Source organism: Maniola hyperantus, chromosome 8, assembly GCF_902806685.2.
Source record: "Maniola hyperantus chromosome 8, iAphHyp1.2, whole genome shotgun sequence".
Taxonomy (NCBI): domain Eukaryota; kingdom Metazoa; phylum Arthropoda; class Insecta; order Lepidoptera; family Nymphalidae; genus Maniola; species Maniola hyperantus.
Genome location: NC_048543.1, coordinates 13608175 through 13624227, shown reverse-complemented (window position 1 = coordinate 13624227; position 16053 = coordinate 13608175). Strand labels below are relative to the sequence as shown.

The 16053-nt window shown below is 39.7% G+C and overlaps 1 protein-coding gene across 3 annotated transcripts; it reads right to left on the bottom strand.

Moving 5' to 3' along the window:
- Window positions 1-49: 49 nt before the first annotated feature.
- Window positions 50-15350, bottom strand: Pgm2a (phosphoglucomutase 2). 3 transcript variants are annotated; one of them, XR_011237006.1, is made up of 13 exons: window positions 15225-15324; window positions 14900-15029; window positions 10963-11130; window positions 10494-10585; window positions 8060-8305; window positions 7023-7245; window positions 5619-5803; window positions 4821-5026; window positions 4132-4253; window positions 3362-3538; window positions 3048-3144; window positions 2282-2715; window positions 50-1415 (listed from the first exon to the last, which is right to left on the bottom strand). XR_011237006.1 is itself a non-coding variant. In XM_069500126.1 (12 exons), the coding sequence occupies exons 1-12, from the start codon at window positions 14966-14968 to the stop codon at window positions 1322-1324; spliced, it is 1833 nt and encodes a 610-aa protein (XP_069356227.1). In that variant the 5' UTR covers window positions 14969-15350; the 3' UTR covers window positions 50-1321. The 3 variants fall into 3 exon arrangements, 1 of the variants encoding a protein (XP_069356227.1); XR_011237005.1 differs by having other exon boundaries at window positions 14900-15350; XM_069500126.1 differs by having other exon boundaries at window positions 2562-2715; window positions 14900-15350.
- Window positions 15351-16053: the final 703 nt, after the last annotated feature.

Genomic DNA, 16053 nt, shown 5'->3' with positions numbered 1-16053 from the left:
TGCCGCGTACCGTTGGTGCTTTGTTATTAGATATATTTTAATAAAATACTTATTTATTTTAAAAAGGTGCTTTATTAGTGAAAAAGTTAACTTTTAACTTGTAATGACTACTTCTAAAGTTGGTGTTACACTTGGTTAGTTCTTTTTTGTAGTCTGTCTTAACCGTTTACATAAAGACATAAAAATAATGCTTTTAATCAAGCAAGGCTTCTTTATATTGTTTAGTGAAGTGAAACTATTTTTCGCAATGCAATTCGGAATGATCTGTCGACATAAAATACTTACCTATAGTTTTAAAGTAAATATAACTAATATAATTTTAAAGTACAAAATTCCATTTGGCTAAGTAACGCTCATAAATTATGGTTGAGACAACGCAGATGACGTCATTTTGTACCAGTTTTTTAGGTCTCAAAAGGAAAAAATGAGTTCTTATAAATTTACTTCGTTATGCGTCTGTCTGTCAGGCCCTTTTTTGCAGGAACGCAAAGAGGTATCAAGTTTTAATTAATATTATAGACTTAGGTCTATGGACTCTTGGAGGTATGAGAAAAATCAAGCTTCTAAGTGTTACCTACTCTTACCAGCAAGTCTGATTGCAGCCAAGCGCTAGTCAATTTTATCACGTCACGTCATCTATTAATAATGTGATTGGTCTATTGTGTATTAGTCGGCTTCAGGCACCCTAAGAGCTAGCGCGCACTACGGTAAATTTCCGTTCGCTTTTGTTTCCCCGCAAAATCTGTGAACTATAGAACTACATAGAAGCGCGCGCACTGCGGAGTTAATTCCGCACCGAATTTCGATAGATTTAAATTCAAATTTACGGATTTTAAAACGCACCGCAACTCACTGCACCGTGGTGCGCGCTAGCTCTAAGACAGTGAGAAGCGGTGTAAGTCCCACAAATTCCTAATGCGCGTAGCCGCCATTTTAGTGACGTCAGCACTAGACTGAAGTTTCGAGCTGATGGTGTATTCTTATTTCGGCTGACGTCAAAATGACGTCATTTCGATGTTAATGAGACATGGTTCCAGCGTAATAGCAATTTGCGGGACTTATATGAGCTACCGCCATTTACAACATTTAGGACATTTGGACCTTAGTGATTTTGAACCACATTACTTTTACATATCACAATTTGTTAAACAAATCAAAGGGAACATAAATATCACAGTAATAGCGTTAATCCTTTGGTAGAGCACTAAACAAATCAAAAACACTTTCATTTTCAAAAATGGTTAAAAAAATACTTCACATATTATGGTACGGTATTTGAATATGCTGTGCTTAGATCTTACTTGTACTAAATAAGGTGAGTTCAACCGATCAAACCGTTTTCCTCAGGCTGAATTAGTTCGTTGATGAATTCTTTAACCGTTTGATCGAGGAAAACTTTCTTGGCTTCTTGTTCTCTGTAAAAAAAAACAATAATTTTACTTAAAATAAAATCAACCTCTTTTGCAAGTTTTATTTTGATACGTTAAGCATTACCGGTGGGGCTCAGTGGTAGGATTTTTAATAAACTAGGATTCCAAAATGGACATATTTTCGTTTTCAGCGTCCCTAAAAACCTCGGACGTAATACCTATATTGATTTTTTTTGAATATAATAGAATAGAAATATTTTTATTCAAATAATGTTTTACAAATACTTTTGAATCGTCAAATGCATCTGCCACACAATCTATCTACATCTTTAAAAAAACACGACGGCTATCTACAATTTTTTTTAAATTTATATCATTTTTATTTTCAGCGTCCTGAAAAACTTCGTAAATCCAAACATATAAATCCTTTCAAACAAAAAAATAAGACGGCCATCTAAAATTCCAAAATGGACAACATTTTCGATCCAGTGCCCCAAAAAATTTCGGAACCGACACCCATATCAATTTCTCCATAACCTCCACGAGCATTTTGAATTTCAAAGTGATTATTGTTTTCAGCACCCCGAAAAAGAGGAACTCACTGGAAGGAGATCATCTCGCCGCTGGTGTAGTCCTGGTCTACTCACGCTAGTGTGGGCGCATCACACACGAGCTCGGTGTAGTACTTCAGTTTGGGCTCCGTGCCGCTCGTGCGTATGGTGACGCTCGAAGGAAATCATTTCGTCGCTCGTGTAGTTCTGGTCTACTCACGCTAGTGTGGGCGCATCACACATGAGCTCGGTGTAGTACTTCAGTTTGGGCTCCGTGCCGCTCGTGCGTATGGTGACGCTCAGGCCGTTGCTGCACTGGAAGAGATCATCTCGTCGCTCGTGTAATCCTGGTCTACTCACGATAGTGTGGGCGCATCACACACGAGCTCGGTGTAGTACTTCAGTTTGGGCTCCGTGCCGCTCGTGCGTATGGTGACGCTCAGGCCGTTGCTGCACTGGAAGAGATCATCTCGTCGCTCGTGTAATCCTGGTCTACTCACGATAGTGTGGGCGCATCACACACGAGCTCGGTGTAGTACTTCAGTTTGGGCTCCGTGCCGCTCGTGCGTATGGTGACGCTCAGGCCGTTGCTGCACTGGAAGAGATCATCTCGTCGCTCGTGTAATCCTGGTCTACTCACGATAGTGTGGGCGCATCACACACGAGCTCGGTGTAGTACTTCAGTTTGGGCTCCGTGCCGCTCGTGCGTATGGTGACGCTCAGGCCGTTGCTGCACTGAAAGGAGATCATCTCACCACTCGTGTAGTCCTGATCTAAACCTGTGCCTAGCACACCTAAAAGTAAAAAAAAAACCTTTTATACTGGATAAAAAAATTAATTTATTTTTACCATTTCTAGGATGCAAGCTATCTCTGACTTCAACTCTGGAGCTGTTAAAAATAACGAACAGACAGGCAGACTGAAGACTAAGGACTTCTCACATACACAAGGCCAATGGTCACTGGTAGAGATCTCTTATAAGTGCGTCCCTACTCCCTGTCCACTTTTTATCTTTTTTATTTTTATACCAAAAAAAAGATTAAAAATTTTGGGCAATGCTTTTTTCCACTGACATTACCCTGGCTGGCAAGCAAGGGAGAAGTCAGAATGGGTATTGTGAACTTACTCAAATGTTTTTCGCCGTTCACTTCTTCGGGTATTCGAACTCCTGCAGTAAAGTCGTTTATAAACGTTACTTCACATGATCCGACAGTTTTTGGATACTGAAAATAACAGACAGGTAAGACAAAAAAACCGGTCAAGTGTGAGTCAAACTTGCCCAAAGAGGGTTCCGTAGCTTGGGAGGGAAACATATAAATAGTTATTCTTATTTGGTTAAGTTAACCTATAATCTCAAAAACAAATCCCTTTTACCATTAAACAAATTCCTTTGTTACCAATTTGGTACGGAACCCTAAAAAGGCTAGTTGAATTACTTACCACCCCTGGTCCATGGTAATTCCTGATCCTGCTAAATATCTTCTGTATGAGCGAAGTTTCGTGGACGATGAAGTATGAGTTATGCGAGACGTGGTAGCCGTACTCCACGTACAGAGCTTGCAGCTGTGCCACGAGGGACGACCCTTTGGAGTACAGGTTCGATGCTAGGGAGGCCACCTAAGTTAGATAACATACTTGGGCTAGACTTGGGGCGATTACGCACTGCATCCGAACCGAGTCCGTGAAAATACGTTCCTTTTTGTTTTGTATGGGAGCTTATGACATATGTCGGATTCGGATCGGATGAGTGCGTGATCGCTGTCATCCGTGGGAATATCTCGGATTCAAATCGGACATATGACGTAGATATGTCAAAGATGTCCACTGAATAGCTTGGATTTGGATCAGAGATCGGTTGAGTGCGTAAGCAACTTCAGAGTTCGGTGCGAGTTTTTTATATTCGCATTTTCACGGACTCGGATCGGGTGAGTCCGTAACCGCTCTTACAGACAGAAAGACGGGCAATCAATTGATTCTATTAGGCCAAGTGTCCACTAGCAGTAAAACTTGCAGAAGTACGCTATAAAAAATCACTTGCATTGTGTAATCATTTGTAGCGAGTTAATTTCAACAAGTTTTGTTGCCTGAAAGAAGAAAAGCAAAGATGGTGGTGGGAAGGTGCGCGGCATTTGCGCATCTTTGGGTAAAACATGGTTTGACGACAAACACGACGGCCCGTTAGCGGGCTTTTGTCGTTGTAATTTACATACTTGTACAGCAGCGGAGACGCCATCTTTGTCGGGCACTCGTGGGCTGCACATGTAGCCGATCGCTTCCTCAAACGCGAACAGCGGTATCTTGCCCTGCTGCAGCAGGAGCAGGGTTGTGTTTCCTGCAATATTTTTTAAAAAAGAATATTAGTCATGTCGAATGACTAATATTCCCCTTTCCTCTCCAACTAAGCGTCAGGCTTGTGCTAGGAGTAGGTACGACAATAGTGCAACGGGCGGGGTTTGAACCGTCGACTATTCGATTTTTCAGTCCACTCCTTTACCGGTTGAGCTATTGAGGCATATGGCATGCATGAGCTATATGGCATGGCAAATATGGCGTGTTTATCATCATCATCAACGCCTCACCGGCTCACCACTGAGCACGGCTCTCCTCTCAGAACGGGCAGGATTTAGCCATTAAATCACGCTGGCCAAATGCAAATTGGCAGACTTCGCACACCTTTGAGAACATTATGGAGAACTCTCAGGCATGCATTGATTTTAACATACAGTACCTACTATATAGCAATTCTTTCTGGCAGTCCCTCAAATCAACGAACCTTAAATTAAAATGTTACTACTTAAATTGTTAATATATATTATTGTTTAACATTTTAGAGGGTGAGGAGTAAAAAAAATTTTTTTTCGGATACGTCATTTCAAAATTCAAAAAATGAATGGCTCACCCATCCACTTGAACCCAGTGAGCGTCTCGACCAACTGCCCCTTGCCCTTGGCGACGGCTCGCAGCATCTTGGAGCTGACGAAGCTCGCCAGCAGGAACACCTCGTCCTCGTCCTGCACGGAGCCGTGCTTGGCGTGCTGCTGCAGCAGCCACCAGCCCAGGAGTGAACCCATCTCGTTCCCGGAGAACACTTTCCAGGATTTCGATCTGGAAAATTCTTTCACCTTTACTTCCTTTGCAAACACCGTACTTCGTGCTTTCTTAGGGCATATGCCTATCGGTTTGGCTATAGGTCCCGCAAATTTGTAATACGCGTGGCCGCCATTTTAGTTACGTCAACACTAGACTGCAGTTTCGAGCTGATGGTATATTTTTATTTCGGCTGAAACAAAATGATGTCATTTTGATGTTAATGAGACATGGTTCCAGCGCAATAGCAATTTGCGGGACTTATATCTCGCATTGGCTGTGTTGTTATGTTGAGTGAAATAAGCAATTTCGTAGTTTGAAATCGTCATTTATCTCAGAAATCTGCCTGTCCACCTAGTGGGGGGTCTTCCAACACTGCGCCTTCCGGTCGCCATTCTAGCACCTTGGGACCCCAAGGTCCATCGGTTTTAGGAACTATGTGCCCTGCCCATTGCCACTTCAGCTTTGCCACCCATTGAGCTGTGTCGTTTACTCTAGTTTTCCTACGGATCTCCTCATTTTTGATTTGATCACGTAGAGAAACTCCAAACATAGCTCTCTCCAGCGCCCATCTCTCATTAAATACACAAAATTCAAAATGATAACTCACTCAACATTATATTCCGCAACTGCGAGTCTGTCAGCATCTGGATCGTTGACCAGGACAAGTTGAACCTTGTTATCTTCAGCTAATGTCTTGCTAAGCTTCAAACACTCCTTCTCTTCCGGGTTGGGGAACGTCACCGTTGGGAACTCGGGATTCGGATCTTGCTGTTCTTTTACACTGAGAGGTGCCTGAAAACACATTTTAAAAGATATAAAAGGAAAAAGTGACTGACTGATCTATCAACGCACAGTTCAAACTACTGGACGGATCGGGCTGAAATTTGGCATGCAGATAGCTATTATGACGTAGGCATTCGCTAAGAAAGGATTTTTGAAAATAGGCTACTTGACTCATATCTAATTTCGTCCAATAAATGATTATTTATTATAGTATTTTGCTTAAGACAACGAAATATATCAATAACAATAATTAAAAACACAGGATGGATATATAAATCCAATTTAAAAAAATACAGTTTTTATTTTTATTTGAAACGCAGAAAACGCTGTCAGCCATGATGTGACATCATTAAAAATATGTAAACAAAGAAATGTCATCCCTATGTCACGCGGGGACTAACGTAGTATCCATATATATAAAATTTAAAGTCCTGACTAACTTATATATCAACGCACAGCCTAAACATCTAAACAGCTGGTCCTAGATACATGAAATTTGGTGGGTGTGTTCTTTGTAGGTAAAGAGAAGGTATCCACTAGGAAAGGATTTTTTGAAATTCCACCCCTGAGTGAGTTAAATGGGGGTTTGAAATTTATGAAGTCCACGCGGGCGAAGTCACGAGCATAAGCTTGTTTTTATATATTTCTAAAAACTCATAGTAAACGTAAAAAATTATCGTTTTGTCTTTATAAATTGAATAAGTTATTAAGTAAGACTTACAACAAAGTGATCTTTGCAAAAATAAATTTGGGTTGAAGTCGTTAGTCATATATAGGATCCCTTTAAGCAAGTCTTCGCGTGTTACGTATATTTTTTTCACTGGGCACTCTAATCCACAACAGCTTTCCTGTGGTCTTTATCGATGCGTTTTTTAGATTCTCAGATGGATACAATAACGATAATTACTATATTTTTCATGTAAACTAGTATAGAAGCCATGTTTATTAAACTTTGGGAGGTTATGCTGTTGTTTACAAATGCATGACGTCAGAGCACAGATAATCTATCGGCCAAACATGGCCGACAGTGTTTTCACCTGTCTAAGAAAAAAATATTTTTAAATTAAAGTTTTACGGTTTTTAGGGCGCAAAAAAATATAGTGTTAATTTTTTTGATCTAATAGGACAAATATTAACCATTTAAGACCAACTTAAAAAAAGTGTCAACTAGCCTATTAGCCACTATATCAAGTCTAAAATTTCTAAAATTTTTACCACGGTTACATACCTTCAAGTTAGCAACTTCAAATGCCTTTACAATAGCATCATATCCGACCCCGTGCATGGCACTGTACACGCTGCTTATCGCTGCTTTTCTATTATCTTCTAGAACCTCCTCGTGTAAACTAGACTTGATATACTCCATATACTTTGTGGTGACTTCCTCGAAACAGTCCGTAACTAGATCGTGATTGCGGATCTCTTCGATGTTCCAGTGGTCGTCTGGTATGCTATAAATAGATTGGTTTTCTGTTTTTCGATAAGTTATCCTTGACTGCGCTCACACTTGATGGTAAGTGATAAGGTAATGCAGTCAAAGTTTTGGGATAGCTGATACAATGATAAAAGTTTAAGACTTATTTTCGACTGAATCTTCATCATCATCATCAACTGATAGACGTCGACTGCTGTACATAGGTCTCTTGTAGGGATTTCTACACGTCACGGTCTTGCGCCGCCTGAACCTAGCAGCTCCCTGCTACTCTAGTTCTCCTACGGATCTCCTCATTTCTGATTTGATCACGTAGAGTAACTCCAAGCATAGCTCTGTTCGAAGACTTTAGTCTTCATGTTAATGGTAAATATTGAGTTCAATACATCTCGACGGGGGGGGGGGGGGGGGGGGTGCATGTCGCACCATACAGATTAGACCTGTTTCAGCTGTGATAGCCTAGTGGTTTGGACGTCCGCCTTGTAATCGGGGGTCGGGTGTTCGATCGATCCCGGGCACGCACCCCTAACTTTTCGGAGTTATGTGCGTTTTATGTAATTAAATATCACTTGCTTTAACGGTGAAGGAAAACATCGTGAGGAAACCTGCATGCCTGAAAGTTCTCAATAATGTTCTCAAAAGTGTGTGAAGTCTACCAATCCGCACATGGCCAGCGTGGTAGACTATGGCCAAAACCCTTCTCTCTGAGAGGAGACCCGTGCTCTGTAGTGAGCCAGCGATGGGTTGATCATGATGATGAAGCTTTTGGTTCATTATATAGCTTTGCAGGGTTCAAGAGGTAAGACAACTACGTTAGCAAAAAGTACACTCACTTTAAACAAGTCCATATTTCCTCAAGTATATTGTCATCGTGTGGGGTTATGACCTGCGACCCGTTGCTCCAGTACACCTTGTACCCGTTGTCCTCTTTGGGGTTATGGGACGCTGTGACCATGATACCCGCGGCGGCTCCGTACAGGATCGTGGCGAACGACACGAAAGGAGTGGGGCAAACTTTTGAGAATAGTTGTACTGGTATTGATGAAGAGACGAAGACTTTAGCTGTGAGTTCTGCAAACCTACAATGATTTATGTAGATGTAGTAGATGTTAACTGTCTTTATTGCACTTCTCATGGAAAAAGAGGGGTCCATATCAATATTATAAATGCGAATGTGGCTGTCCGTCCGGTTAGGTTTATTTCCAGTTTTTTTTTTTAATTTTTAATTTACAGGTTTTTTCGCGTGCTACGCAACATTATAAGTCCAGCAAATTGCTAAATGCTAATGCGCGTGGCCGCAATTTAAGTGACGTCAGCACTAGACTGAAGTTTCGAGCTGATGGCAGATATATTTTTATTTCGGCTCACGTCAGAATTACGTCATTTCGATGTCTGATGAGACATGGTTCCAGCGCAATAGCAATTTGCGGGACTTATAACATCTATAATAATCACTGTATTTACAAATAAATAAATTATGAATTACAATAATTATTACAGCTACTTAATTTAAATTAGGTCGGTACATCTTGTTAAAAATCTAATTTCTGTGCTATGCCGTATGCAATAAACTTCTGTATTCATAGTAAGCATTTGATGTATTTATGATAAGTGTGTAGGTACTTATGCAATATTCTCAGTATAATTATACCGTTTATTCCAATGTTATCATTATAAAGTTTGTTTAAATCATCTTACAAGCACTTAAGTATAAACACGTAAATGTAAGGACTTTTATGGTCATTATTTGTATTAAACTAGCTGATACCCGCGACTTCGTATGCGTGGATTTAGGTTTTTAAAATTCCTGTGGGAACTCTTAAATTTTCCGATAAAAAGTAGCCTATGTCCCCGGGTTGCAAGCTACCTCTGTACCAAATTTCGTCAAAATCGGTTGAACGGTTGAGCCGTGAAAAGCTAGCAGACAGACAGACAGACACACTTTCGCATTTATAATATTAGTATGGAAGTATGGATTAGATGATGCCCACTACTTTGTCCGCGTAAGTTTCAGTATTTTAAAAACTTGTTTTTCCTTTTTCTAAGGCTATCTGACTCATCGCCTTGGCGTACAGCTGATTTGTTGGGGCTCCCAGCATTTGTAGGCTCAGCTCACACACACATACACTTACTCTCACTGCCATTTACTCAGACTACCTAGACTACGAGCTGGTCTACTCTGATAAGCCTCGACATCTGAAGGTAAGTGGTATTGCCTATGCACGCCGTTACTTCTCCACAGGTTGATCAGCCGATCAATTGGTTATTAGTGCGACCATGCCCCTCGCTAGTCCGAGTTCGGTCTTGCTCATGGGCCCCATGACCTAGGCTCCATTGGAGGGACAAGCAGGGGCCGAAACAACGTTGGTTGGTTGCCAAAACCCTTTGATTGTCGGGATCTCGAATTTTTCATTAAAAAATCAAGATCCGTGCGGACAAGTCGCGGGCATCATCTAGTTTTCTATAATCAAATCTTGGACAATTTCGGAAGAATTTTTGTAAACAAATTGTTATCATTTACAAAGTGTTGTTGACATTGGTGACTGATAAGAAATAGATTTAACTGACCCCACGAAGTGATTCGTCAATACTTACGTAGATGGGGTATCTGTTAATTGATAAAACTCGATGAGTTAAATATTTGCTAATTTTATTAATACGACTGCCACAATAACATTTTTAGAAACTGATGCAATCGGTCTATGCATAAGATTTTTAGTAAGCGATGCAATCAGTTGATGCATAAGATTTATAGATACTAGTACTGATGCAATCGATCAATGCATAAGATTTTTAGTAAGTGATGCAATCAGTTGATACATAAGATTTTTAGAAACTGATGCAATCGATCGATGCATAGGATTTTTAGAAAGCGACTCAATCGGTCGATGCATACGATTTTTAGTAAGTGATGTAATCAGTTGATGCATAAGATTTTTAGAAAGTTTCATTTCATGCTATAGCCAAAAAAAAATTTAAAGACCCACTTTTTTGGATGTAACATCCGTCAGATCGTCTTTATTCATATAAAATGTAGCCTATGTTACCCGGAAAATAACGACGAATCAATTGACATCTCATTCATCAAAATCGGTTCAGTAGTTTAGCCGCTACAGTGAAACACACAGAAACAAACATACATACATACATACATACCAAAATCATAACCGTTCTTTTGGCTTTGCCGAAGTCGGGTAAAAAGTTACAAGGTGTAGCTGTCGATGTAGGTAAAGACGTGGATGTTGCATTAGAATTGGACCTGAATACCTTTGGCTGTTGTAGCGGCCGTCAAAGCCCACGATGACACCATTGTGCAGTTGAGATTGATTACTAACTTTCTGGAGGTACGAGCACAGTCCCTGGAAACAAGCATAATTGGGTATTTTACTACTTTTGAATTTGATAATTATTATTACTTTATTATATATAAACTAGGCTAAAAATAATGACGTACGCTAAAAAATATTAAAATCCAACAAAGATTTGTTGAAGATGACATGAAAAAATTATCGCGTAAGTCGTCATAATGCCTGCCTACCGAAGGTAGTGGAGCGAAGGGGAAGCAAATCATTCAGGTTATTGATAGATGTTACTTTACGTTAAAGTGCGGAAACCAGCCCAGAGCGAAGAAAGAAAGAAAGATGTCACTTTATCTTACAAGTTGATTGGGCGACTGAACAAGGCTTCCCTCCATTCCACTTCAGTGGACAGGTACCCTAAGGTCCATATAACGTACCTGGGCAGTTTGTAACACCACAACGTCATTCATACACATGTACCCGGCGCCCATGCGCCCGCGCAGCCCTGCCGTGCCGAACTTTTGACGTTTTAACATGGTCTTTTTCAGTTTCTCCCATTTCGAGTTTGCTATATCGTCCAAAACTTCTTGACGAGTTGCTAGATTCTGGAATTCAAGGTTTTATGACTTTATGACCTGCCTTGGGCAAGAGTGTGTGTTCTTATTACTACCCATATTACATCACTACCCATATTATAAATGCGAAAGTGTGTTTGTTTGTTGGTTTGTCATTCAATCACGTCACAATGTAGCAATGGCTTGACGTGATTTTTTGCATGGGTATAGTTTAAGACCTGGAGAGTGACAAAGGCTACTTTTTATGTCCCAAAAATCAAAGAGTTCCCTCGGAATTCGGAAAAAATCTAAACCCTCGCGCACGAAGTCGCGGGTATCATCTAGTGGTCATATAAGAGGGAGGTGCTGAGTTCGATTTTTTCCAAGGTTAATTTGGGAATTAATATTTGCTCCAGTCTGTTTGGGTGGGAGACTTCTGCAGTGTTGCTTGTCACTACTCTACCAGCAAACCTTTCTATAAATATGTAGTTTTAGATGATACTCACAACTATGTCCACATGGATATAGGTTTTTTAATAATCTTATGGAAACTTTAGACAAAAATTATAAGCCCTTCCCCGGGATGCAAGCTATCTCTGTATTTTTGTCAATAATTATCAGTAAAACAGTTGGTTTGTGAACAGACTAACAGAGCCTCAATAGCTCAATGGATAAAGGAGTGGACTGAAAACCGAAAGAAACCGAGAGGAAAGGGTTACATTAGTCATTTTAACATGGCTCTTCTCATCATCATGGATCGTCATGGATTCTTCAAAAAAAATAGCAGACAGAAAAAGACAGATAGACACACTTTCATATTTAAAATATTAAATGGATATGGATGTAGGGTCATTCTCTTATTATCATGTCTATTTGGTGACTTTGGTGGCAATTTGTACCAATCAACCTTTATTGAAATGACCTTTAATATATAGGTCTGTTACAATATTTCTGTATAATGTTGACACACTGATGCAAACTTAGTTTATTGGCTTTGTGAATATTAACATAAGGTTAAGTAAACATATAAAAATATTACAATAAATATTTGATTTTTTTTAAATCTAGACATATTAAGCTGTGATAGCCTAGTGGTTAGGACGTCCGCCTTCTAATCGGAGGTCGAGGGTTTGATCCTGGGCACGCACCTCTAACTTTTCGGAGTTATGTACGTTTTAAATAATTAAATATCACTTGCTTTAACGGTGAAGGAAAACATCGTGAGGAAACCTTCATGCCTGAGTTCTCCATAATGTTCTCAAAGGTGTGTGAAGTCTACCAATCCGCACATGGCCAGCGTGGTAGGCTATGGTCAAAACCCTTCTCACTCAGAGGAGATCCGTGCTCTGTAGTGAGCCGGCAATGGGTTGATCATGATGATGATGATGATGAAGTATATTACAATATTGTTTGATTTTTAAAAATGTAAACATATTTAATTTCAAAGACATAATTCAAGATCACAACATGATCCAAAGTTGAATTGGAAATACACTTGGCAAATGTAGACTGTAACCTAAGCCCTAAGCTTTTCTCATTCTTTTATTTTATTTTATTTTTTATTCAGATACGAGTTAGCCCTTGACTGCAATCTCACCTGGTGGTAAGTGATGATGCAGTTTAAGGCCCGAAACTTCAGTCTAGTGCTGACGTCACGAAGCGGGCTAACCTGGAAGGGGTATGGCAGTTTTTGTTAAACCCATGCCCCTTTGGTTTCTACCGAACGTTAAATCGCTTGGTGGCACAGCTTTGCTGGGTGGTAACTAGCGACGGCCGAAGTCCCACGAGAAAAAAAAATTTGAGAGTAGACCCATGCTCCGTAGTGGGCTGGCAACGGGTTGTGATGATGAAGATGATAATACACATTAATTTCATAGTAGTTAAGTCATATATCATACCCGGCTGAATTTGTTGTGGGCTCTTCTCAGACTTGGGCGCGTTTGGAACCCTCGTAGCTATAGTTTTAAGTTCGCGTAAAAATTATCACCACTATTACCATCATCTTACAAATGCAACAACCGACCATCATAAAGTGTAATTTATTACTTATGACTTATGACTATATGACTTAATGTACAAAGCCAGGGTTGAGTCAAATAAAAAACGTCGCCATATTGTACTGTTAAAATTGTATACCTACTGTTGAACTAATAGGTCAACTTATGCAATCAATAATAAAATTGAATAATATCGTGAAAAAAAAAACTACATGCTTTAATAACTAAGTGAGTGACAAGTTATTGACTTAAGTTTTTGTTCTAAGTAGTTTACTTGTGGTTCAACTTTCAATAAGAAATGAAACTGGTTTCCTGGCACCCGAGAAGACAAGGACAAGGATTGCTGTACAAATTAGTATTAAGAGGGCTTAGGCATAGAGGGAAATACATTTTTGTATGTGGTTGGTATTCTACAGGGTTGACATGCTCACTTTGTGACCAAACCCCTATAAATAAATTATTATGTGTAATATAAATCGTAATGTATGTGTTTGATAGTGTATTATGTACGAAATAAAATAAAATAAACCGGCCAAGTGCGAGTCAGGCTCGCGCAACAAGGGTTCCGTACTACACTCGTATTTTTTCGACATTTTGCATGATAATTCAAAAACTATGATGCATAAAAATAAATAAAAATCTGTTTTAGAATGCACAGGTGAAGACCTTTCATATGATACCCTACTTGATATAGTTATCTTACTTTGAAAATTGAAAATAGTTACTAATATTATTAGTTCATGACCACAATTTTCAAAAATTCACATTTTTCAGATTTTTCCCCGGATGTCAGCTACAAGACCTACCTACCTGCCAAATTTCATGATTCTAGGTCAACGGGAAGTACTCTGTAGGTTTCTTGACAGACCGACAGACAGACAGACAGACAGACAGACAGACAGACAGACAGACGGACAGACGGACAGACGGACAGACGGACAGACGGACGGACGGACGGACGGACGGACGGACGGACGGACGGACGGACGGACGGACGGACGGACGGACGGACGGACGGACGGACGGACGGACGGACGGACGGACAGACAGACAGACAGACAGACAGACAGATAGACAACAAAGTGATCCTATAAGGGTTCCTTAGTAGGCTAGTTTTACAACCCATACTTCCATACTAATATTATAAATGCGAACGTGTGTCTGTCTGTCTGTATGTCTGTCTGCTAGCCTTAGTCGTAGTTGCAGGCAGCATCCAGTAAGTCATATATTAATTTTACACTACTTTGTGGTTTAAAAACACTTATATACTTACATAAGGTACTTTGTAGTTTGTACAGATTCGACGATTGTTCAACTGCCGATACCCCCCAGTAACCATTTTCATTATTTACTCATAATATACTAGCTTTTGCTCGCGACTTCGTCCGCGTGGGCTACACAAAATTCAAACCCCTATTTCACCCTCTTAGGGGTTGAATTTTCAAAAATCCTCTCTACCTCCTGTCTACGTCATAATAGCTATCTGCATGCCGAATTTCAGCGCGATCCGTCCAGTAGTTTGAGCTGTGCGTTGATAGATCAGTCAGTCTGTCAGTCAGTCACCTTTTCCTTTTATACATATATAGATAAAAGGAGGAATAGACTGACCAATATCTATAATAATAGCTCAAGAAACTTGAAATTTTTCTTTACAACATAAACTCCACTCAGAAAGAAAGCAGGGGAGGGTCAGCTCATAGTCAGTCTGGTTGGGCTTATTTGAATCATGTATTGCAAACATTTAATAGAACAAAAACATTGAAAATTGAAATTGATCGCACATTATGGAGTTTATAATATTAAAAGTAGGGACTTGTTGTTACCTTATCATGTTTAAGCCACCCGGCAAGCGCCGCATCAAGCTTGGGATCTCCGCTGTTACACACAACCATTTCAACCAAAAAACTGCAGAATAACAGAGGTCTTCAGAGTTAGGTAAACTTCACGTTTCAGCTTTGTGGAAAACGAAAAATTATGCCGTTTTTCTCACTTATAAGTATACAAAACTGTGTGTAAATCAGGAGGTAGGTATTATTATTTAAATTATTACTTGTAATCAAAGTCGGCGTAGACGTAGAGCCGAATCGATTGATTGATTGTTTGGTCTGTTATTTAACCGATTTGATAAGTATACAAGAAGATAGGTACCCGTGCGTCTGCGATATAGGCCAATGCAAGGCGAATGGAATATTTTATCATGAAACACTATGTGCCTTTCAATTCGCAAATTTAATCAAGATATTACAGAACTTGAAAAAGTAGAGAAACAACTTTGATTATAAGCACAAAAATAAGTCAAGCTATTTAGAACTTTAATTCAATGAAACAAGGTCGAAATTTCGAATCAACCATCAAAAATCTGTCAAACTTTGACATTCTCAATGACAAATGACGGAACGTTTAGAAATACCGTGATTGCAGATTGCAATGCTGATTTGGTTTTGTAGAATGGTTATTATTCAAATTGATTGGACCATACATATTGGGCATAAAAAACCCGCTGCTTTTTTGTGCTAACTCTAAAACCCCAAAAATCTTTGCCTATTTTCCAGAAACTTTATATTTTATTATTGTAAAATAACCTCCCACGTTATTGCTTTTTTATTTTAGTAGGCGATTTTTCCTCGTGATGTTCGAGATACGAATTCAGCCACAGCTTAGCAACCAGTCTTGTGCAACGAAGACTAACCAACTAGACTAGAACCATAAACTATACGTATATACTAGAACTAAGCAGGAGATATCGCACCAGTGTAGGAGTAGACCCAATAGGCATTGTCTATTCATGGTCTATTCCCTCATTCTCATAATACCTACACAGAATCTTATACGAGTAATTAAACGTCAGACAGCAACTGGTTGGATATCAAGCGCAGGATTGAAGTGTTCCGGTTGCGAGGCGCCAGCTGGAGAGCCAGTTCCCCCTTCCCATCCTCTCGAAAGGTGTTATGCCTGTGACCTTTGGGTACATTAACAT